This window comes from Lissotriton helveticus, chromosome 8, assembly GCF_964261635.1.
Source record: "Lissotriton helveticus chromosome 8, aLisHel1.1, whole genome shotgun sequence".
Lineage (NCBI taxonomy): Eukaryota > Metazoa > Chordata > Amphibia > Caudata > Salamandridae > Lissotriton > Lissotriton helveticus.
The window spans coordinates 310,205,029-310,230,056 of record NC_136069.1 but is presented as its reverse complement, the minus strand read 5'-3'; the positions used below and the strand labels follow the sequence as shown (position 1 = coordinate 310,230,056).

At 43.3% G+C, this 25,028-nt stretch overlaps 1 protein-coding gene across 1 annotated transcript in view; it reads left to right on the top strand.

Moving 5' to 3' along the window:
• The window catches only part of XPO4 (exportin 4), a 471,754-nt gene extending 454,409 nt beyond the window's left edge, over positions 1 to 17,345 (top strand). Inside the window, exons 20-23 of the mRNA XM_078657083.1 lie at positions 532 to 662; positions 5,102 to 5,219; positions 5,316 to 5,408; positions 14,057 to 17,345. Coding sequence (XP_078513209.1) covers positions 532 to 662; positions 5,102 to 5,219; positions 5,316 to 5,408; positions 14,057 to 14,254 — 540 coding nt within the window. The 3' untranslated portion in view covers positions 14,255 to 17,345. The remainder of the gene's footprint in view (positions 1 to 531; positions 663 to 5,101; positions 5,220 to 5,315; positions 5,409 to 14,056) is intronic.
• The last annotated feature ends 7,683 nt before the right edge of the window (positions 17,346 to 25,028 follow it).

The window sequence follows — 25,028 nt, the reverse complement described above, 5'->3', positions numbered from 1 at the left end:
TAATGGTCTGAGGGCTGGGAGGTGGTTGCAGTTGCATCCTTTTTTTGGGGGGGGTGGGGGGCAGCATCTTTGACTTCTACCTGCCCTTAGATCTGCTGATCAATCTATTCCACACTTTTTTTTTTCTGAGGCTGGACCCCTGATAATATATGTGCCTTGAACAGGTCTGGCCAGCACAAATTATGAAAGGTCAGGGACTAACTCAGGAGGGGGGTCCTGTCTTAAAGTATTTGTGGGACTCAAGTCACTACAACCTTGCGCCTATGGTTGAGGTGTTAAGGTGAAATTGGAGCTGAATGATATATGCATAGGAGAGTTGGGCACACTTGGCTTCGGTGTTTTAAAGTTGTTCAAGCGGGTTCTAGTATACAGTCATATAGCTCAATGGTTCTTCTGTTGAGCTGTGTAAAGAACACTTAGTTGTAGTTGGGGTGTTAGTCCTATATTAATCAAACAATCTTTTTTTTCTAACCATTCAAAGTTAAATATTTACAATATTCTTTTTTTTTTTTTTTTTTTTTTTTTTTGCAGTTTCCATCTCTGTGTAATCAATACTACAAACTTATCACTTTTATATGTGAAATATTTCCTGAAAAAATTCCACAACTTCCTGAGGACTTGTTCAAGAGCCTTATGTACTCCCTAGAGTTAGGGATGACATCGTATCCTTTCCAGGTCAAAACATGTATAACTAAATTGTAATTCACATCACTATATCATCGCCAACACAGAAGTAATGTTTACTAATTTCAGGTCTGTTTTCTGAAGCTTGCATTTAAGCACTTCCACTTCATTATGCACATACTGATCTATTGTGTTTTTTACCTTGCTTGACTTTAAAATGTGTTTGCATGGCTCTACCTCATTACAGAGAAAAACCAAACTGTTAAACACCTGTGTATAGGCACTATGGTATTTAGGGGATAGAGTGATATGGGTATAGTTGGGGTAGAGGTAATAATTTATAGATGGAGTAGTAGAGCATTTAAGATATAGCTGAAAGTTGAGGCTCTAGGTTATAGATAGGATTAGCAGTATACGGATAGAGGTATGACCAGAGATGCAAACTGAAAGATAGCCTATCCATCAGACAGACAGGAAGTCAATGACCGGTTGTCAGAGGTTTATATTTAAATTGTTTTCCAGAGATCTTCCTCTATAGTGTATATGTATAACACCAGGGATCTAAAAACTATTAATTGCCACTTCAAAGGCTAGTCCATTTGTTACTTCCTTCCACCATGCTTGCCCAAATACAGTGGGTAGATACAAGACTTGCTCCAGTTGACCTTCAATTGTAGTACAATGTCATATGTGTCCACTTCCTAGTGCCCTCATGAAGTAGTAAATTATCCACCTAAAGTCAATGAACAAGCTTGAAAACTGCATTTTCTGATGAATACATATGCCTGTGGATTCCTCACCTTTTGAATTACCCCAATGCTCAGCATTCCACTGAAACTTTTCTCCTCAGCGCTTCCATGTTGACGAGGAAGTCACAATGGAACGGCTCCACTCGCGACTCCGCATGACTTGATCGGAGCCATAAGAAGACCTCGTCGGCGTGCTGATGTCAGTTCCCTTTTTTCTGCACCGTTGATGCAGAACGTTTTTTTTCCTAGGCTCCCCTTTTCTGGAAGTTTTTGTTGCTAGTTGTCGTGACTTTGTTGCTGAGTGAAGATGGCTACTCAGAGGAAGTCTGGTTTCGAACCATGCTTGATGTCTATCACTGGCCCCGTGAAAATTGTTTGTGATGTCTCTCGTCGGACCACAACGTCAGGACATGCACTTTCTGCAAGCGCATGAATCCAAAGGCGCTAAAGGAGAGGGAGGCCAAATTATTCATGGCCATGGGGAAGTAGCAGAAGAGAGATCGCAGGAGGTCAAGGACCCGCTCGAAGTCGGCGACCCCACTCACTACGAAGTCTTTGAAGAAACATAAAAAGCAGCGCCATTGTTCTCTGCATCGTTCTTAGAAGGATGCATCTCCAAAGTCGGTGGCCCTGATTCCCAGACCTTAAGGGATGAGATCTCTCCAACTCCCATCTCCGGGGGTGAGTCCAGCCCCATCTCCGACTCCAAGAACAGTAAGTCCTCCGGCTCCTAGAGATCTAACACCTCCACCATTGCCAAAGTCAACCACTCCACCTCTGGCTCTGACATCTCCGGCGCCACAACCGGAGCCAAATTTAGTGCCTCCATCAACGGCTTCAGAGCCTGTTATACCGGATCCGATGTATCCTGCTTTCACGGCTCCGGGATTGGATCCATCGCATTTTTTAAATGTGATATTTGGCTTGTTCGCCAGTGCGGCAAACCCCACTGGTGCACCTGTTGGCCCCATGGGTCTCTTGGCATATTCCCATGGAGGCTTGCCACCTCACCTTCCCCAGGCACAACTCGTGCCTATGGCTCTAGGGAGTTGTCCTCTTCCGACGGCGAGGGAGACAGTGGGAGGGAGTTGGGGAGACAGAGGGAGGGAGTCAGGGAGACAGAGGCAGACAGACAGAGGAAGGGAGACCGAGGGAGACAGAGAGAGAGGGGGAGAGAGGGAGACAGAGAGAGGGAGAAAGAGAGATAGGGAGGGAGACAGACAGAGAGAGGGAGGGAGAGAGAGAGAGAGAGAGAGAGAGAGAAGGAAGTGTGTATGCCGAGCCTGGTGGCTCAGTGGACAAAGGCATCTGCTGCAGGGGCCTGTGTTCAACCTCTTGGTCACAGTTTTTTTTGCTTTAGCCCTGCCCCCTTCCCCCACCGACCCAGCCCCACCGGTGCGGCCCGCGGCCACAAACCACACTGTAAATTTGGCCCCCGAGAGAAAGTTTGTGAGTACCCATGCTCTAGATGGTGCATACCTGGTGCCGCCTGGTTCCGAACCGTCGCTGACGCGACCTCAACTGACTTCGACTTCTGTTCCTGTGGACATCCCTTCGACGCGATCCAGAAGTCACCGGCGCAGTGTCTGGCACTGCCAACGCCGGTTCCGAGGATGGGGTCTCAGAGAGAGGCTCAAAGGAAGAAGAGTACCAGGAGGAACCTGGAAGGGGCTAAGGAAAGAGAGATCGTAGATCCTGACCCAGATTTTGAGGGTTTGCAAGAGGCTAGTGGTCTGGGCACTTCTCCTGAGTGGGAGCTTTCATCACCAAAAGGCAGGTGGTGACCACTTATCATGCTGTAATCAGTAAGGCTGCAGACTTCTTGGAGTTGCCTCTTCCTACAGATGAGTTGATGTCTACTATTCTGACAGAGGTGCTCTGTTCCCCTTCCTCCATTTCAGAGCCTTTACTTCCCTTCAATGAGGCGTTGACAGAGCCCATCCTCTGTCTGTGGCAGTAGCCAATGTTCACTCCAATGGTTTCTGTGACTAGGAGGTACAAGGTGGCACCGGGGGTTCTGCTTTACTGTCCACCCATCCTTTGCCAGAAAACTTGGTGGTCCAGGCTTTGTGTTCTCCGAGGTTGTCTGCAGGTTATTTCCCATCTACGCCTGCAGACATGAAATCAAAGCGCATGGAGCAATCAGCAAAGAAGGTGTTCTCGTCAGGGAGGATGGCCCTCAAGTCCACCACTGCCACATGCCTTTTGGGTCGCTACAACCACGCCCTTATGGACTGGGAAGTTGTCCCAAAGTTGCCCGAGGAGGTACAAGGGCATTTCTCGGAGGTGTTGTGGGATGCCCAAGTTGCTGCCCGCCGAGTAATACAATCTGGTCTGGACTCGTCCGGTTCAGTAGCCTGGGCGATGGGATCATCTGTGGCTACTAGGAGACCCGCATGGTTGCATAGTTTGGGAATCTTGCCTGGTGTCCAGGCCACATTGCTGGATTTGCCTTTCAATGGATCTCGCCTGTTTGGGGCTATGGCGGATTTGGCGCTGCAGCGATTTTAGGACAGTAAAGCCACAGCGAGGTCTTTGGGGCTTCAGTCTCAACCCAGGCGCTTTGAGCAGTTCTGCAAGTTTTGTGGCTTTGGAAGAAACTTGTCCTTTTGTGCCAGGCAGCAGCAGCAGGTAAATCCCTAGTACAGGTCCTACAGGGGAAAGTGCAAAAGTCGTCTGAGGAGTGCTGCCCAACAGCAAGTCTCCTCCTCCTGCTGGTGTGGCAGAGAACGAGTTCTAGCTCCACCTCCTAGAGCATACTTGTATGATAAGTCTCATCCTGAGGGTGAGTCTAAAGGGAAGTAACAGGATACTTCTGGGAATACCTACCAGTTGCCTGATAAACTGATTTTCAACTAAATCAAGCATAGTCGCATCCACATGGCCTCACAACTGTGCACCTTATCAAGCTTACTCCAGAGCCTGCGATTGGTACATTTGCTGGTCAAAACTGCGATCTATATGCCATCTTTGAAATTCCCCCGCAATTTGCTCTAGTTTAAGCCTACGCTGTGTGATGTGAGCCTGCTACCCCATATATTCTGTGACTGTAATACCAAAGTATGTGAAAGAATGTACTCTTTCACGGGGAGACCCTCCTAGAACTGGATTAGCCCTGGTCGAGTGCCCTGGGTTAAAATCATGTACTTCGTCTTGCTTAAATTGATTTCCAGGCCCTGATCCCCACAGAATTGTTCAAAGCGATCCAGGACCTTTTGTAAGCCCATGGGGTATTTGGACAACAAGAGGATGTCGTGAGCAAACATGAAGGCAGGAATCCTTATGGTTGCTAATATGGTAGCATTGTTGTCAGTGAGCCCCATGTAATCTATAAGGCCATTAATATAAAGGGATAAAGTCCCGGGGCAAGTACACAGCCCTGTCTGAACGATACCATATTCTGTGCTACCTTGGATTTTATAGGAGTCAAGGGTGTGTGGGTTGATAGGCAGTTCAGTTGTGAACTGGAACCATCCGTGTGAGGTTGTTGTTTACGGCTTGGGATTCCACACAACGTCCTCCTGCATGATTTCGCTTTTATAAATGTGGAAATGACATGCAGTGGAGAAATGCCAAAATACACCGTTATCATTCATTCTCTTTAGTGATTATTTGTAAATGAAAATGCATGGTTTTGTTTTTTTCATAGTTTTATTTTTGAAAATGGCCTGATCGAAAGTGTTTTAACCATTTGAAAACACATTGGTTTCTTTAACATTTTATACCAGAATGAGCTCCGAGGTCTGCCAACTGTGTCTAGAAGCACTCACACCATTGGCAGAACAGTGTGTAAAGGCACAGGAAACAGACTCTCCACTCTTAGTTGCAACTAGGCACTTTCTTAAGGTAAGCCAAGCATAGTTAATAAAAACTAGATCACTGATACACAAGTCCGCTATCAGGATATTGAAAAATAATTGAAACTTTTTATTTTTATTTTAGCTTGTGTTTGATATGCTTGTATTGCAAAAGCACAATACAGAGATGACCACGGCAGCAGGTGAAGCGTTTTACACCTTAGTGTGCTTGCACCAGGTATGAAAATGTTATTTGCATTTTTTGGGTAGTTTGTCACTTTGATAATGTTGATGGGAATTTGCATTTGTTTATATGCAAGATATTACTTTTCTCCCAACAGGATTATAAATATGGAAAATCGTTGACATTACTGAGTCATGCAAAAGACAACATTGATTTTGTACTTCCTTTTGTCATTTACACCATCATAACTTTGCAAACTTACCTATCCCTAGATCTTTTGCAACTTTCAAAATGGTGGTACATTCTCAATAGTCTGTTTTATTGAGTTATTTTTATTTATTTTTTTTAAAGAGAGAAATTGACGGTTCTGAGCCCTGGGTCTCAAACGTGTAGCAAAATGTTCTTATTGATTATTCATATTAAAGAAAGACATAAAATATTGCTATTGAGAATGCTGAGACTTTAAGGAACTTCTCAGACCATTACCACAAATCAGAGTGATTTTCTAACAACACATAGCTTCAGCCTGCATGTGCAGGAGAAATGGAATATTTAGGAGCTGTCATTCTCTTGAGTTTATAAGGCAGAACATTCACCATTTCCAGTGACTCCGTGGATGCTGGTAAGTATTGGTAGCCTAGTGATGGGATGGCCCACATGGATGATTTTTCCATGTTCTTAAAATTGTGATTCAACCCGCTTGTTGTAGTCTGGTGCATAGTGACAAAATAAATGAGGGCAAAACAGTATCAGCTAAAGGTGGTAGAAGGGGAGAATAGAATATCTGATTCTTTGAAATGCCATACGTTACTGTCCATTACCTGCATTTCTTTGGTCTAGTTTGCCTCAGTTGAATTTCCGTTGTGGTTCTGTGGTCTTGTTCTGTGATCTCTCTGCCCATGATTTATGGTTTCTGCCTCTGGCTTGTCACAGTGGAAATCTCCAAGGGAAGGTTAGTCCTATGACTTTCTGTCCTCCTGTCGGTATGACGAATGGGTGTCTTTCCAGTTGAACTATTGTAATATGATGCTTGTGTATGTGTCTTAAGGTTCTGCAGAATTAGTCACTGGTAGTGTTAGGTGTTGAGTCAGCAGCGGATATCATTAATTGAGTTTTCAATATGGGTGATTACCATTGGCATTGCTGCATATCTTAAGTTACTTGTATTTAAGTCTAGGGCTTCAGTGTAATGATTTGATTGTTTTTATGTGAGGTAGGTGAAAAGTTAGTGATAAACCTGATTCATGTAATGGAATTTAGTTATGAAATGGTGTGCATTGTTTTTGGGTATGTTTTTGGACGGGGAAATGGTCGAAGATTTTATGTTGCAAAATTTCTCAACTGTTTCCGGTTGCTGAGGCACTTTGGGTTGAGTAGTGCACTGTTAGAGTTATAGATTGCTGTAAATTTTGAGCACCATTTTTTCTTCATTACTTTTGTAGCTTGCCATTTCAACTTATTTGCAATTTATCGTTTATGGTTTCACCAGTTTCCCTGTGAACTAATTGTGTCTTTTTTGCAGGGTCGGCAAGACGTTTCAAGTTAATTTGGTCAAGGGCTTAGAAACAGTATATGGAAGTGAGGGGCGAGAGTGGTGCAAGAGTAAATTTTTTTCTTCTTTTATTTTTAAATTGGTGATGGCTTTCTTACCATTGTGTTTACATTTCTGACTTTACAGTACTGTAGGTTTGTGTTGGTATTCCATTTAGTTTAATTTTAAATGGTATGACCATTTCCTCTCCCTGTCCCACAAGGTAGCAGTTGTCTTGCAGTCATAGAACAAAATGTGCGTTACCTAAACAACTAGTTTTTAGCATACTGAATGGTGGAGCATTTGATAAATTCTTTCAGCTGCACAGCTTCCAGGTCAGTAGCATGAAATGCTGTAGTGGGCGGTTTGCTTTGCCCAGATTTGTGATGTATGGAATATTGAGGATAACAATAGCTAGCCACTGAGCTTGAGAGTATCTTCAAATATGTCTTTGATCTGTATTAGATTAGTAGGAAAGGGAGACTGTGGTGGTGGGTGTGTGGGATATGGTGATCTAGGAGACATTTACTTTATGGAGTGTAGTTTGGGATGGATTTCTGTGATTGTGTTCTAGTTACTGTTGCTCTTGCCACGCAGCTTGCTTCCCGTATTACCCGGTTGCATTATCTCCCCAATAAAAAGTGCATCCTCTCAAAGAGCCTCGATATTTGAGATTAAGCATTCCACATTCAAGTCCATGATTTGGTTTCAACCCACTTCTCGTTTTATCAGCCTAAAAATTGGGATTGAGGCGAAAGAGAAACAAGACATCATACTTGGTCTGAGCACAAACCTCTGCCCAGTGACAATTTATTACTTACCCAGTACAAGTAAATTCATAAACAGCCAGGATGTGACAGGTTGCTAAATTAAAATGACCCAGCTTTTATGATGAATGTCAGAGGGGGGCGTGAACGAGCTGCAAGTCATATGGCTGCCTGAATTTGCAAGCATACTACATCCATCCTGCGCGTCTCTATACCCTGCAATCCATAAATTTGATGCTAGTACTGCCAGAGCATGTATAGTCTGAAAGTCTGTGGTACAGCATGTTGATGAGGCAGTTTTGGAAATATGGACACCATGGCCCTTGGTAGCACGTGGTCTTGCATGCCTGTCGGCGACCGCGTACCGGCTGTGAAAGGCGTGCCTTACTTTCCCTGGAGGTACAAGCAAGGTGACAACTAGAGCAGCGAATTGCTGCTGACATTAGATAGCCATGCCACTTGGAGACCATCAGGCCACCATGTTGAAGGTCGTCCTGTGACGCTGAGCATCAGTGTGATGTAGGATCTGAGACCAGACAGTCGGTAATCACTTGCCCCAAAAGCTCTGTACTCATGATGTCTGACTGTCTCATGGTCTAAATCTGGCAGTGTAGATGCTCTAGTTACATCCAGGTGCCAAATTAGAAGCGGCAATAGGATGTTGGAGTCTGACTTACGAACGATACCCGCCCCAGGATGCATAGGACACAGCACAGATTTGTTCGCCACATACTGGTGTATCCTGTAAGGGGATGTGCCACTCGGCTATTTCAAGGAAGTCATTTAAGTACTAAAGAGTATGTGCTTAGGCACGCTGTAAAACTCTTTACACTCTGGCTGTATTGCAGGAGCTGCAGGGCTCAGGGAGTGGAGGGTGCCATAACATAGCCTGGTGGCAGCTTGAAAGTGCGCCCCCTTCCTCAATTAAAAAAAATTAAAAAGCTTGCGCCTACCGCGACCTGTGGCTGAATAGCAGGGGAGTTGACTGCCTTCACAAAAGGGGCGGGCAAGCCAGACCATGTGGCCAACCCCACGCTGCACAATACTACAGGATTGGCACAGTGTGCAGTTGCTTGCCTGTGAGGGATTGCTTGCAGGGCCTGGTCAAGTCCCTAGGAGGGGTTGTCTTTACATATGTTAATAAACTTTTTATTTTTATAGAAATTTTCTGAAAAAAACAAAGGTTAAAGTGACGTTAAAGTTTCAGTAGATAAAGAAGCACTGACAGTGGAACCTCCTGTCTAGCAGCACCTAACCCGATCTTCGTACTCTATTAGTAAATTACCCACTATTTGAGGTGGCCACTATTTGAGGTGGGAGCTGTGTGCACACTGTTAGGTACCCACCGTCACAGTACTAGTTCCCAACCGGGACTTTAACAATTTTTAAGCGAAGCAAAGGTGCACCACCCAAACATTCAATCAGCACACTCAAGTCAATTGTCCATAACCAAAAATTAGAGAAGTCTTCGGTATTTCTTTTTTCCTTTCTTTTAATTCCAGGAAAAACACAGTGTTCAACACAACGGACAGCTGACGCATGTCGTCCATTTACAGGACTTCTTCAGGGCTGTTAAGTGCAAACGAATAAAAATACAAATATAAGGATAAGCTTACAACAAAGATATGATACTTGATGCATGAAGACAAGCAGCCTGGTTTGCTTGCCCTTAGAACCCAACAAAGACAGACTAACATCATATTACAACATTATCATATGACACAAGAGCAATGATACATAAGTTCTCCCTGCTCTTGGACATAAGGCAGAGTTAAAAACAGTCCCGGGGCTGGGTTTATCCGAGGGACCCTCATATGTACATATCTACGGAAACACTACATTGGAAAGACAATATGATCCAATGCTAGGGGCTCCAAAGGAAAAGAGAGTAACCAAGAGGGATCACCCGAAGGTCCATAAGGAAAGGAGAAAAAAAGGGTGGAAAAATGAGAACAGAGTGAAAAGACGGAAAAGAAGGGGATAAGGGAGGGTGTAAGGCACAGCTTTCCAAACTTTTCATGTTGGTGACACACTTTTTGGAGATGCATAATTTTGGGCCACAGTAAGGCGGTGTAACGAGCGAGCCTGAACCATTTAAGGGGGACTCGAGGGGGTTTGCCCCCCCCCCCCCCCCCGGAAGAAAAGTTTGAAATAAAAGTGGGCAAATGGTGTATTTTCAAGCAAATATGAGACCATGAGGTTGAACACAGGCCCCTGCAGCGGATGCCTTAGTCCACTGAGCCACCAGACCCCGCATACACACATATCTCTCTCTCTCTCTCTCCCCTCCCTCTCTCTCTCTCCCCCTCCCTCTCTCTCCCTCTCCCTCCCTCTCCCTCCCTCTCTCCCTCCCTCTCCCTCCCTCTCTCCCTCCCTCTCTCCTCTCTCTCTCCCCTCTCTCTCTCCTCTCTCTCTCTCTCTCTCTCTCTCTCTCTCTCTCCCTCTCTCTCTCCTCTCCTCTCGCTCGCTCTCTCCCTCTCTCTCTCTCTCCCCTCTCTCTCTCTCTCTCCTCTCTCTCTCCTCTCTCTCTCTCTCTCTCTCTCTCCCTCTCTCTCCCTCTCTCTCCCTCTCTCTCCCTCTCTCCCTCTCCCTCTGTCATAGTCTCTGCCTCTAACTCTGTCTGTTCCTGTCTCCTTCTCCGTCTCTGCCTCTATCTGTCTCTGTCCTTGTCTCTGCCTCTGTCTGTCTGTCCTCATCTGTCTCCCTCCCCCTCTATCTGTCTCCCTCTCTCTGTCTCCCTCTCTCTGTCTCCCTCTCTCTGTCTCCCTCTCTCTGTCTCCCTCTCTCTGTCTCCCTCTCTCTGTCTCCCTCTCTCTGTCTCCCTCTCTCTGTCTCCCTCTCTCTGTCTCCCTCTTGTCTGTCTCCCTCTTGTCTGTCTCCCTCTTGTCTGTCTCCCTCTAACTGTCTCCCTCTCTGTCGCCCTCCTCCCTCTTGTCTGTCGCCCTCTCTGTCGCCCTCTCTGTCGCCCTCTCTGTCGCCCTCTCTGTCGCCCTCTCTCTGTCGCCCTCTCTCTGTCGCCCTCTCTCTGTCGCCCTCTCTCTGTCGCCCTCTCTCTGTCGCCCTCTCTCTGTCGCCCTCTCTCTGTCGCCCTCTCTCTGTCGCCCTCTCTCTGTCGCCCTCTCTCTGTCGCCCTCTCTCTGTCGCCCTCTCTCTGTCGCCCTCTCTCTGTCGCCCTCTCTCTGTCGCCCTCTCTCTGTCGCCCTCTCTCTGTCGCCCTCTCTCTGTCGCCCTCTCTCTGTCGCCCTCTCTCTGTCGCCCTCTCTCTGTCGCCCTCTCTCTGTCGCCCTCTCTCTGTCGCCCTCTCTCTGTCGCCCTCTCTCTGTCGCCCTCTCTCTGTCGCCCTCTCTCTGTCGCCCTCTCTCTGTCGCCCTCTCTCTGTCGCCCTCTCTCTGTCGCCCTCTCTCTGTCGCCCTCTCTCTGTCGCCCTCTCTCCCTCTCTCTGTCGCCCTCTCTCCCTCTCTCCCTCTCTCTGTCTCCCTCTCTCCCTCTCTCTGTCTCCCTCTCTCCCTCTCTCTCTCTCCCTCTCTCTGTCTCCCTCTCTCTGTCTCCCTCCATCTCCCTGTCTGTCACCTCACCCCAGCATCCTGGGTACACAATAATTAGCAGCAGTTATATGCTAAGTGCCCATTAATACCGGTATCATACCGCGACACACCCACCATTTGCAGGAGACACAGTAATGTGCGGGACACACAGTTTGGAAAGCTCTAGTGTAAGGGCACCGGTGAATGGGAGAGGGGCAACAACTTAGAAACGGTAAACATAATAGTGTCCTAGTCACATTGTAATTCATCAACACATTAAAAAAAGACCTAATATCACAAAATACGGAAGTTGCAGAACAAACATAGTAAGGCTTTCAAGAAAAAAAAAAACAGTTTGGTCAATCACCCCAAGCCTTGATAATAGGGGGGGGGGGGAATACAAAGAACGCAAGTCATCAAAATTATACTCATTGATGCGGCTACAACATTTGAAAAAAATAAGAAGGGGGGAAAAAATAGTACCCACCATAGGATTAGGATCGGGTCAAGTCCATCCAGGCGTTTTGGAATGAGCGGGGGATTTCTCTCTGGATAACATTCCCCGTCAAAAAGCAGTCTACAAGGTATGAGGTAACGGTTAAGCACATTTTATAAATAAGATATAAATGCATCAAAGCGATTCTTCTATCCCTTAAGACGTTAACTTACATTGTGTTAAGATATGTTATATTGTACGTATTTCGATAAAAGGTAAAATTGACCTGGGCCACGTCCAAGTATAAAGGCTTCGTTCCCCGTCAAAGAGTGGTTCTCCAAAATGAGGCAATAATTGAATGCAATTTATAAGTAAAGAATGATATTATCAAAACGAATCTTCTAGCTCATATAACAAACACTTACATTGTATTTATAAGATGTGACCCTGAGCATATCACGATAAAGGTTAAAATTGACCAGCAGGGCCACGTCCAAATTATAAAGGCGAGAAGTATCTAGAATAAACAGGGTTGAAAAGGACAAAATAGGTAACCATTCCCTGTCCTGTGTACCAATCGGCAACTTCTCATAGAGATCACAGTTGCCAGATAAACAGTTTCAAAGTTACCAATGGTCTTTAAGGTTGGAGCATACCTTACAAAAAACGGTTCAATTTACATCTCGCGCTCATGAAGAGATCCCTTGATACAGAATATGTGCCTAATGTAGAGGGTAAACATCCTTCACAACGCGGTCAAAACACCGGGTTGCCATCACGACGCGTCTTTTACAACGCAAGTCGTTACCACAACTTGCGCTGGAGGGCGCTCAAGACTAAGGTATAGTAGATTTACTATTCCAACACCTTCCCTACTGTACGTAGGCTGCAGTTGGAATAGTAAATCTTACTATTCCTAAGTCCAGCACCCTACAGCGCAAGTCGTGGTAACGACTTGCGTTGTAAAAGATGCGTTGTGATGTACCGGGATCATTTTGATTGCGTTGTACCATTATTTGTTGTAAGTTTGTCCTTATATTTTTATTTTTATTCGTTTGCACTTAACAGCCCCGAAGAAGCCCTGTAAATGGACGAAATGCGTCGGCTGTCCATTGTGTTGAACGCTGTGTTTTTCCTGGAATAAAAATAAAGAAAAAAGAAATACTGAAGACTTCTCTAATTTTTGGTTATGGACAATTGACTTGATTGTGCTGATTAAATTTTTGGGTGGTGCACCTTTGCTTCGTTAAAAAAATGACATTAAAGTTATTTCAGTGACAACTTAGGGGTTTAAACTTACCCTATGGTAACTATAACTCGTGCGCTCCTCATGCACAGCTAATTACCCCAGATATTACATCACTCATGTCCTGTTCTATCATTGAAAACATCACTGCAACATTTGAAATAATATCATTGATGAGATGACGGTTTGAGGCAGGAGCGCATGTTAAAGTACCTTAGGGCACGAGTTAAAGATAATAAAGATGACTTTAGCTGGTGAATTTCAGGATGTTTTTTTGTTAGTTTAAAACATTATGTTGTGTGTGTGTTTGTGTGTTCGTATGTGTTCGTGTTCTCTTTGTTATTGCACTGTTTCATCCCGTTCTTTTTTATAGTTTTTGTACGATTGAAGTTCAAAATATACACTGCACTTTGAGTTTGTACAGATGCATGGTTGTTATAGAATTGGTTCTGGTCATTGTCTTGCGTCAATATAAAGTACTTGAATGTGAATTACATTGTATGCTTTTTGATCTTTATAATTAACATTTATCTGGTGATGAAGGGTTCTTAAATATTTCATTGTGTTTAAAGGATAATCTGAGAATTGATACTAAACTAGGAGGATGATTTCTCTATTTGCTGAGTAAATATAACTGTGCAACGTTGATTGTTAGGTTTTCGTTCATATTATCCCACTTACAGTCCCTTTGAATGGCGCGATGCAGGAGTATTCTCCCAGTGTCTTAACATAGTGACAAATAAATTGAGAGTGAGACCTAAGACATCCCTCCTCGCAGTAATTGCAAGCTCAGTGTTTATTTTTACAAACATAACACATGCATTCTTCATTTCATGTAACGTTTGGCGTACGAGTCTCTTGGCAGAGTTTATTATAAGAATCTTTTTTTTAAATTATTTCACATTGTAACGAAAACCTTACTGGGTTGGGTCCTTTCAGTACTAGGTAATGATACAGCGTTGAAGAAGTAGTTTTTGGAAAATTTCATTAAGTTGTATGTACCTAGAAAGTCAGTTGGATTCACCTCGCCTGAATCCCAGGCTGTTTTGAAAGCTAGCAATGTAGCTGAAATTCTTCTCCTATGAAGTAAAAAATGAAAAAAGGATGAGATGCATTGTCCTGTCAATAGCGTCTGAGATACCAGCCTGATGAAGATTCTTGTTTCTGGCCAGTAACTGTTTTTTGTTGCCCCCCACAGGTCGAATATTCAGAAATGGTTGAATCATTGTTGTCAAGTCAGAAGGATCCTCTAATTTACCAGCGTTTAGCAGATGCCTTCCACAAGCTCACCGCAAGTAGCACCCCTCCTACATTGGACCGAAAGCAGAAAATGTCCTTCCTCAAAAGTTTAGAAGAATTTATGGCAAATGTTGGCGGCCTCCTTTGTGTAAAATAACCCACAAAACTATAGTCGTAGATGAGACCCTTTCTGCAAAGTGCACTGAAAATGCCGAAAGCTGGCGGAACTCTGTTCCCGAGTTCTTAGCAGCCCTCTTGGATCTAGAGCGCGCTTGAACACAATAGCACCGTGGAATCCATGTCCGCTTGAAATCGGCTTCTACAGCTCTGTTAACCACAACTTGTCACAATTGTGAGTTGTAATGAATGACAAACTGACTTTTTTTAAAAGAGAAATTCCATAAATGTGCAAACAGATAGGGCACAATAAAACTATTCAGTGCCTTTTTCCTACAGTCTGAAAGCATACATGGCTAGATTGTCTTCAACAAATGTTTTCCTTACCGAAGAACTTGTTAGACTGAAGATGCCGTAGACACTTAAAAACTAAAAATTATTGAGCAATCTAAGCTTTATTTTTTCCTCTCTGAAGGCTACGTGTCCAGTCCATTGAGCATACCAAATGGTATTTTTTAACTTCTGTGGGCTATTTTCTACATTTTCCACATGCTGCATGTTCTGTTCAAAGCAGGTTTCTACTTTGTGTTCTAAAGTTCAGAGGGAAAAAATGTATATTTTGGTTTCCGAAAATGAGCTTTAGGAATAGTCACCGTTTTTTTGCCTTAATTAAAAAAGATATATATATATAAATATATACTTTAGTAACAAATCAAAGGCATTTTTGAAGCTTCACAGGGTGTATTTGGATGTTGGCCTTCAAGTGGCATGCTTCCATTGCAGCCATCTCTTTTTGGCATCATGGTTAGATATGAGCGCTGCTCAGATGTGAGTTGTCTGTATGTTTTACATTGCATTTGTTTTCCTGCAAACTCAAATTTCTCCATTTAACTGTTTGATTGAGCAATAACTATTCTGAGGGCGTGGCTTGTGTCACACGCCCTCTTTTTAAGTTGGGGCATTAGAGGAGCTTGTTAAGCTTGGACTGCGCTGTTGAATGTTTTCAATATCGTTTTTAAATTTGTAAACAAAAAAAACAGTTTAATTCACTTCACCTTTTCAGTGCCGTGTGTAGCAGAAAATTTGCAAATCTGTGCCATCTTCAGCAGTTCATCTCAAGCACAGTAGCATCAGTCAGAACTACAAACTGTGGAACCTGCCATGCGGTCCTGTGAACAAGTTTCCAGTTAATTTATGGAATGTTTATTTTTTTACATTTCTCACAAGTGCCGTTTTTCACTAGTAAATCTTGATTTTGGTCCATTGAGTGAATCTTTGTTGCATTGGGGAGATGTTGAGATTTCAAGTTTTAGTTGGAGTCCCATAAATAGATGCACCACCCTACATTCATATCAGATTTGGATACAAATGGCTGAGTTTTATCTGTTCCAGTTCCTACATTAAGTAATTATCATGTACTGAATGACCTCTGCAGAGCAGTAATAAATTAAGCAGCATTGATGAGCAGGATGTAGCTATATGAATTTCAAGGCACTTAACTAAATTGCTTCCCTTTCGCAACATACTGCAGCAGACCGCAAAGGTCATTGTTACATATGTGACCATGGTCATGAGATTGTGTGATTTGGCCGTCCCCTTAGTCAAGGTTTAAATCATGAAGACTCTTGAAAAAGGGGCCTGGAGAAACCAGCTGCTTATGTCCATCTGAAGTGGCATTGAGGTAGAGATTTCAGCTGTTAGAGTATAATACACAGGTAACTGAACAACTGCCCATGTTCAGGTCTGTTGAGTATGTAGAAACCTTTCCAGGCAAATTGCATATGATAATTTACTTATCCACTACATTTTATGCCATTTTCTAAAATGATTGGCTTTGCCTTTTTTTAGTTTGTTTGTCTCTGAAACACTTATTCAAAAGAGCAGTTGTTTAATAAACTGTTCAGTCACTTAATTTGTATGGCATAATTGAAACTGTTTAACCTTGCCTTCTCTTGTTCTAGGAGTAGGGCAAGGGCTGAGTCGTCTATTTTTTTGTGTAAATGATTGTTATACGTGGTTCCACTTGCAGGGGCCTGCCTTTGATTCTCGAAACGTATGCCTTGGCACATCTGAAACAGCCTGTAGTGACAGTCGATGTAATTGAAATCGACATGTTATGCTGTGACTGGTTGTATCCAGTTTCTGCCTACTTGCTTCAAAAGTGTCAATGTGTCAAATTCTACCCAAATATTCAGGACCACGGGGTGGTCACTGTGCACAGTGGTATCAGTTGATAAAGGGGAAATTGTGCACATCTGACCCACACAGACTTGCACTGCCTGAGCATTGGGGCAGAATGAGGAGTCCAATTTATGTGTTGCAACCATGGTGTTTTGTCAAGCATGGAGCAACAAAAGCTTTATTTTTAGCTGGTTGTATAGGTTTGGGACCTGATGAGATCTACCAATTTACATCTTGAAAAAAAGTTCAGTTCTAATAGTCTGTATTTGTACTGCATTTAAGTTGTACTATTTAGTCATTTGTTTGATTTTTCTTTTTTTTTTTTTTCACATTTATCATGGCCAGTACGTACCCAGTGATGTTTGTGAGCATAAAAGCATACATTAAGAACAACTAGCAACTTATTTATTTGCCAACTGCAAGCTAATTTACAGGCATTCAATTGTGTTACTCATTTGTTCCCAAACTGTACATAGTAGAAACATTTTTGTATTGATACAAGTGAGGCCAAATGGTCAGGTGATCCTAAAATATTGAATGTTGAAAACGTACGCAAAATGACTTAAATTGTGCAATACAGCACATATGCATACAAGAGGAATTGACTTTAATTGTAAACAATGTATTATATACAATGTAATAAATGATGGTCAATGGCTAGGCAGATTATTTGTTATAAAGTATGATACTTTTCACAAGTATTTTAATTTTGACTGTATGGATGTAATTATTTTTAGGCTGTCTCAAACTTTTGGTCATAAAGTGGGTATACTGCCATACTCGAACACAGCCGCACGTTTTATAAAATACCCAAACCAAATGATTTCAAATATATTTTAGTGACATAATTTAACAATTCTTCACATTTAGGTAACGTTTTTCAATGTTCTTGTGTGTGCACAATACATTTTTGAATGTAGTTTTTTGTAATTAAAATGAAAGCCAACTCACTAGCCTACTTTCAGTGTTTCTGCTGTGTAGTGCATTTATATTTTCACTACCGTTTTGGCAAACATTGCAGTCCTAATTGCTAACGGAAGACTGTGCATATCAGACAACTGAGGAAAACTAGTGCTTCATGGCTTACCAACTTTGATTACGGTTTGTAAAGAAAAATCTGCTCCAAAAGCTGGCTTAGTATCATAGATCATAAACCAATAGTCCTAGGCAGCCATACAATTGCACTTTTATCCTTTGCTGTCCAGTTTCCTATCATTGGTTATGGCACCCGCAATGTGGCTGACCTGAGGTTGCTTCTGAAATATTTTTTTTAAACCAGAAAAATAACTGTACCTGTTACGGTCATTCCCTCCTCACTAGTGTATGTCCCATTCCTGCACCCCTTCCCAAGAGGATCTTTTCATCCACCTTAAATTGCCATTTTCTATCAACCAGTTTGCACTGACAAAATATTCTAGATCTCAATAATGAAGCAGCTTTTTTATTATTATTTATTTGTTCAAAACATGCATCCACTAGAGATTAATATGGTTTTGTATGTGACTAACAGGAAATCACAGGTCTTCTAAATGTTTTCCTGGTTAAACCATAAACTACATTTTGATAACCAGCCCTTTTACTGCCTGAAAGAAGGCTCATTTAATATCTATGACATGAAAAGCATGTGGCAACAAACAAAAAGCTCATTGAGCTTCCCTGGTTATCATAAAATAGTTGTCACTTTTTGCTTCTACCCTGCAGGATAAAGAGATGAATGCTTATAAAAGGGTAAAAGACCTAAAATGGATGCCAAGTACTCCTCAACTGAAGTTTCCTGCCGTGATAGTTGAATACAGTTGTTACTTGCCTTATGTTAAGCTCTGTGTTCACTGGTAGGGTATCAGGGCACGGAAAAAAAATAAGCAATAAAAACAGAGCTCTGTAAAGGGAATGATTTCAGAGATTTTCTGATAATGAGTAAATTGGGTGTCTGTCTCAAAGGCAATAGGATTGAATCCAACTTCCTGGCTGCGACGACCGAGAAAGCAACTAGGAATGGACAATGGAAGCTTGTATTGAGATCTCAAACTGCGAGGTGGTATATGTATGTATATATAGTTATATTTTCTTGGATCTGTACACGCACACCAACCCCTATACACGCACACCCACCCCTATATATATATATATATATATATATATATATATATATATATATATATATATATATATATATATATATATATATATATATATATACACATACACCACCACCACCACCTCCTCCTCCTCCTCCTCCTCCTCCTCCCCTCTCCCCCCCCCCCCCACAGGACTTAAGTAATGGTACTATTGACTCCTTCCTGATAAAAGCAGTGGGGGTCATTTCTAAAGAAGTTGACAAAGCGGAGAGGAGACTTTCTTTGGACAGGGTTGGATCAGCAGCACCGCTCCTGGATGGGAGTGTGGTCCAGGCAGCCGAAAGGGTAGCAGAGGATGTCCGGAGCCAGGGGCAAGTAGAGGAAGCTGAAGAGGTAGGGGGCCCTAATCCGGGCACCAACCTGAGTAACGTGGTTGGCCAGATCACACGGAGCAGGGCCATGTCGCATACCACTCATTGTGCGGATTTGAGTGGTTCTCCGGCCCCAAAGAATCAACGGAAAGTACACAAGAAAACAATTCCTAAGCAGTCGGGGGTAGGCATTAAAGACCCAGATACTAAGGTCGTCAAGGACTTTGAGGACCTGTGGGGCTCCCTGAAACGGAAACATGTGGAAACAGTCTCTTGTCTTTTAAAAGATTTTCTATACCTCTTATCGACATAAGGGCAGCACTCTCCAAAATTGAAAATTCATTACCCCTTCGGCTCAACGTACACAGATTGTAGCCTCTAAGAGTAAAGTTGCTCATCAATTAATTCCCAATGTTACTTCCTCTGTAGTGGCACGCCCCGATACTCAGACCCCTCTAGCAACTACGGGTGTTACAGGACTTGGGGAACAGGCTACGGGGTCAATCATGACAGGTCGGCTGGCATACCCTAACTGTGAGCCGAATAAAATGGGCCTCCTGGGGGGACAGCAACTCCACGATCGGGTGCCCAGTGGGGTCACCCAGTTTGTCCCTAATACCCTGAATTTGCCAGTTATAGATCCCCTGCCAGCAAGTTGTCCTTATACAGTGTTTCTGGTGGGGGTCCCAGGACGAGACAGTACACAGGATGCGTCAACTGTCCAGTTGATTAATAGGGTAACCCACTGGCTAGGTAAACAATTTAATATCTCTGACCAAAGGCACGTCCTGATGGCTAGGAGGGTGGCATGGATTGGTAGGTCCAAGAAAATATTCCATGGGGATAGTGTAATTGTCTGCAGGTAGTGGGCTGTACCCTGTGTGGGGGCCCCGCAAAATCAAGAAATGCTTTTGCACCTCTGAGGGATCTGAATGATATAGATTGACTACTAGAAGGGGAGAGTAAAGGGAGAGTCATGGATAATGGGTTGAACCCCTTGATGAATCAGGTGGGAGGGTGGAGACCATTTTTGGCGTAACATCAGAAACCACTTATGAGTATAGTGATCAAAGTGAAAGGGGATCCGCTAGTGTAGAGGAGGTAACCATTGCCCCTTCCTGCCCCCAGGAGGGGCGAATTGTGGGTGGTTTAAAAATAGTCTCGTGGAACATAGCAGGTTTAGCTAGTAAGTTTCGAGATGAGCAGTGGCTCCATTATATTAAAAATGTCCACATATGTACTCAGGAAACATGGGAGCCAGCTAATAAGTTCTTTTTAGAAGGCTGTAAAACTTTTTCCAGCTTTAAGGTCCAGCGCAGGTAGAGCAAGTGGGGGGGTTAATTATGTGTATAGATTTAAGGATACATGGGAGGTGGAAACCTATGTCATGGGACTCTGATGTAGTGCAAGGACTTACATTCCTAAGGAAGACTTATCGATTAGCTCTAATTAATTTTTATAAAGCGCAGCAGCATGTGCAGGGATCGAACTGCTTCGATGAATTAAGGAGACGGTTGGAGGAACTGCAAGGAGAAGGTCTAGCACAGTCGCATTTAATTCTAGCTGGAGACTTCAATTGCCATCTGTGCCCCAACTTGAGGGTGACCCATTGTGACTGGTCGACCTGCACATTAAAAAGGGGCCACATATGGAGCACTCAAGAAGGGAAGTTGAGAGTCCTCATAAATACCTTCAGCCTAACCCATACAATGGACCTGATTGCCACACACCCAGGTATAACTGTGCCCCCAACTTATAAAGGTAGAGGCTGCTCGTCATTTATGGATTTTATCTTTGTTCCCACACAGTGAGGAGGTTTATAACCTTTTTTAACATCTGTTACAATATATTTAGTGATTACAATCCTGTGACCATGTCACTTGTTGCCCCTCGACCCCACCCAGTATCACATAGACCACCTGGAGGAACGATTTCCGCTACTGACCAAGGTAGGCGGTTAGGCTGGGCGCAGGTTGACACTACCACCTTTAATGACTCCCTTTTTAACACAGGCAAGCAGGAGATCCTGAAATGTCTTGATCTAGAAGCACAGGGTGTTGAATTAGTTCAGGCACTCGCAGCTATTGCACAATTGGTGGATAGTCTATTATCAGCAGTAATGGCACACTCCCCCAGTATGGACGTTTCAAGATGGTTTGATGGGCAATGCTCACAGGCCCTGAGAGCCCTAAAGATGGCCCTCAAATGATCAGCTAGAGATAGGGGTTGTGTGGCGGTCTGCCGGAAAAACAAGCAGTAAAGACACGGAAGCGCCAATTGCAATTGAAGGCTTGGGAGGATCTAGAAGAGGCCTCCGAGCTAAAGGACTCCACCCGTTTCTGGAGGGTTATTAATAATCCATGTTTTAAAGACTTGAATAACCCAAACCTAACCCACGACATCTTACCAGAGCAATGGCAGGCTCATTTTGAGGGACAGTATAAGCAGACCCTCAGAGAGGATGAATCACAGGCATTAACTATTGCCCAGAGAACGTACCCCATTGCCTTTACTTTGGACGAGGTGAGATCAGTTATTGATGGCCTCTTGCAGTACAAAGCCCCAGGACCAGATAAAATCCCACCTGACCTCTTTCGAAGTAACCCAGAGGTATGGGCAACACTCCTAGTGAGGGTTCTAAACGCGGCAGTTGCAACAGAAATGCACTCATCATGGTCCACGGCCACCATTGTCCCGATATTTAAGACCGGAGAAAGGGATTGTCCACACTGCTATCGCCCGAGATCCCTCATCGATGTGACAGTGAAGGTCCTGGGTCGGGTGGTATTAAATAGGTTGGCTTATTGGGCAGAGACCAACTGAATAATAACGGACGTGCAATATGTGTTCCGCACTGACAAATCCACCTCAGACCAATGCCTTAATCTCTATTTCATTACTCCTGAATATACAATAGCCAAAACTGGGTCGCTGTATCTAGCCTTCATGGATCTCACCGCAGCTTTGGATCAAGTAAATCGCTGCAAACTTTGGAATCTTATGGTGAGAGCTTGGGGTGAACCCAGCATTAATTATGGTCCTACACACGAGTACCACTGCTGCACTAAGATGCACGCAAGAGGGGAAGATCACAGATCATTTTAAATGCTCGAGCGGGGTTAGACAGGGCTGCATCTTAGCGCCGTTCCTGTTTACACTATATATTAATGGCCTTGATTCTGCCCTGACCGCATTACAAGCAGATACGCCGAGGATAGGTTTACGTCCGATCCCGTCCTGCTTTATGCAGACGATGTGGTTCTCCTTGCCCGTCCACCAAAGGGCCTGCAGCTTTTATTAGATGGGTTTGTGGCATTTATGAATAAGCTTGACCTGTCCCCTAACTTATCAAAATCTTATATAATGGAAATGGGGAAGAAGTGCAGGAAGTCTAACACTTGTGCAGTAGGCATACATACTCTAGGTGAAGTACCAGCTTCTTCATATCTAGATATTTTATTTGATGAAAAACTGAGTTTTAAATATTTACTAGAGAAAAAATGTCTTGATATGACAAGGTCCACTGGAGCAATTGCAAGTTTTGCCCATAGACTAGGCAACTGGTCACCTGGGACAATTATAAAAGTTATATAACTCCTGTAGCTCCAAAGTTTTATATGGTTGCGAGGTTTGGGGATTCATGATGACTAACAGGCTACAAATCGAATAAAACCGTTATTTTAGGCGCTTGCTGAAAGCCCCTCATAGTACCCCTGCATTCATTATCCACAAGGAATTAGGGTTGAAGTACATCTCAGATATGGTGGCTGTGAAAACCCTATTGCGCTGGTTGAACATATGGTCCAATGAAGAGGCAGGTTTCAATAGGCTGGTAATCCAGGACCGTCTCTCTCTGGATCATGCGTTAAAAAATCCCTTGGTTGAAATATGTAAAGGACACACTTACTACATTAGGTCGAACGGATCTGTTCCTTAATCCTGATAAGGTGATATCACGGGAAAAAGCTCCCATTAAAGATAGTTTTTTAAAACTTGTCATGGCACAAAGGGAGTTGAAAAAACCCACGGTTAGAGACTATATTTTAGTCCTGTCAGTACAAGGCATGGAACCGTATTTATCTTTTATAACCAGCGCACATGACAAATTTTTAATCACACATTTTAGGCTGAATTTATTCCACCATTTTTTGGCTTTACCTGCTGGTTTATCTCACATATAGAACAAAAATGTCCCTGTGGCTGCAACAATAGGTCTCCTCAGGACACCTTACATTTTGTTCTCCTATGCCCGTTCTATTTATACCAGAGAAGAGCGTTTCTCAGGGGGCTTCTATGGAAACTAAGATTCAAGCAGGCCCATGTTGCTCTGTTTTTAAAATTGTCTTCAGATGTTTTAACACTCTTTTGTGTCTCAAGCTTTTTAAGAGCCCCTTTAAAGTTAAAAACTACTAGGGGTACATTGTTATGCTCCTGAAAATGTCTCTTATATGGTCATTTTTTTAATGCCGAATAAAGATTGTTATTATTAATAAAGGCAAGGAAGCTTGGCTAACCTCTTTGCCATATTCCATACATCATGTCCAGTAAGGAAATGGCTAAATGCACAATACTATTAAACTCGGAATGGTGAGAAATCAGTCATGAACTGTTATAATAACATCAGGCTGATAGATTCCCTCATCCCCATTGCCAATAAGGTGCCTGTGGGCTGCCTGTGTAAAATATGAAATAGAGGCATCCCAACAGCAATATCCTCAAAGGAATTGGGGGATACCCCCAAACCTTCTTGCATCATAGCCTCCAAAAACCATCATCAGAACTCATATGCCAAGATCATCAACACAGGGCATGCTCGGTATTCCAACAGAAGCGAAACCTGACTCTGGATGTCCTCACCAGAGTATATTTATATAAAATCAAGAAGGCACTCCTCTCGGCAGAACCAGTCTCCACCTATATGCTCTTGCAGGATACCTCAGTGTCTACTCTGGTAAGCTGTAGAGTTTGGCAAGGTCACCAACCACCTCTGCAGAGAAAACATCCCCTCTAGATGGGGTTTCCCTTCTGCCTAATGTGTATCCTCAGGTTCACAGCACAGAATACGCAAAGTGGCTTATCCAAACACAATCTTGTCCCTGGCAAGCACCACGGAGGGCCCTGTAGATGCATCACCTACCAGAGAGGTTGTGAGGAGTACCTGGCATACACTCAACACAAAATAAAGCTCACAAGGAATCCGAGGCAGCGACAAGGAGGATCACATAGCAACATCGGACGATGACTAAACTGTGTCAATAGCACACACCAACAACACCTCAATGTCAACACTGATACCCCTAACTGTTTTCATCTTCACACATGCTCCAAGTCTTATCGAGTCCCAAAACAACATTACTAACTAAAGTTCTAGCCTACACTAAGGACAGCATGACAGCAGCTATTTCCTTGCTAAGCCTCATGATTCACGAACAAGCTTTCTCATAAGAAGTGGGAGCTCATACGATACCACTGTAGTGTAGTTCCTATATCCCTGATAGGCTCTGCGCATTGGAATATTATACACTATAGTTTTTACATAGGACTGAGGTCAGTATGTCTCTATCATGTACATTAAACTTAATTACTTGTGTGTTCCAGCTAACTCAGAGGTCACTAGAAACTTCCCGAATCAACAAGAAGGGATTCGTTTCTGACAACCGCATAAACATGACAACTTTGTTTCCCTTAGAATCGGAACAGTCTCAGAATCGTGGAAACAATAGATAAGTTTCACTCAGTCAATCGTGCATGCTTCGTTTCTACAGAGTTTACACAGAAATAGATAGACGGGCGTTTCAATAAAAACGGTTTATTAAACAGTCTTATTTCTCGTGCAAGAGATATGAACTGCTTCAATCGTAAGACAGAATGCGAAGTAAAATACGTACAGCATTAGCAGTAAGATAAAATAATACTGCAATAGCGTGGTTTGTAGCTATGACATATATTCATAAAAATACATAAATAACACAGGCTAAAATGGGAAAACACATCAGGTGCTTCTAGCTAGTTCTACCTCAGTGTACCTAACCTAAGTGTAGTATGTGGTAAGAAGTAGGTTCTGTTTTTCTATAGTCTAGTTTAGCTATAGTTTGGTTTGGTGTTGCCAAGATTTGTCAAAAGTTCCTTTAGTTTCTAGTCCGCTCCATACCTTAGAATGAGAGAGGTTGGAATCTCTTTCCAG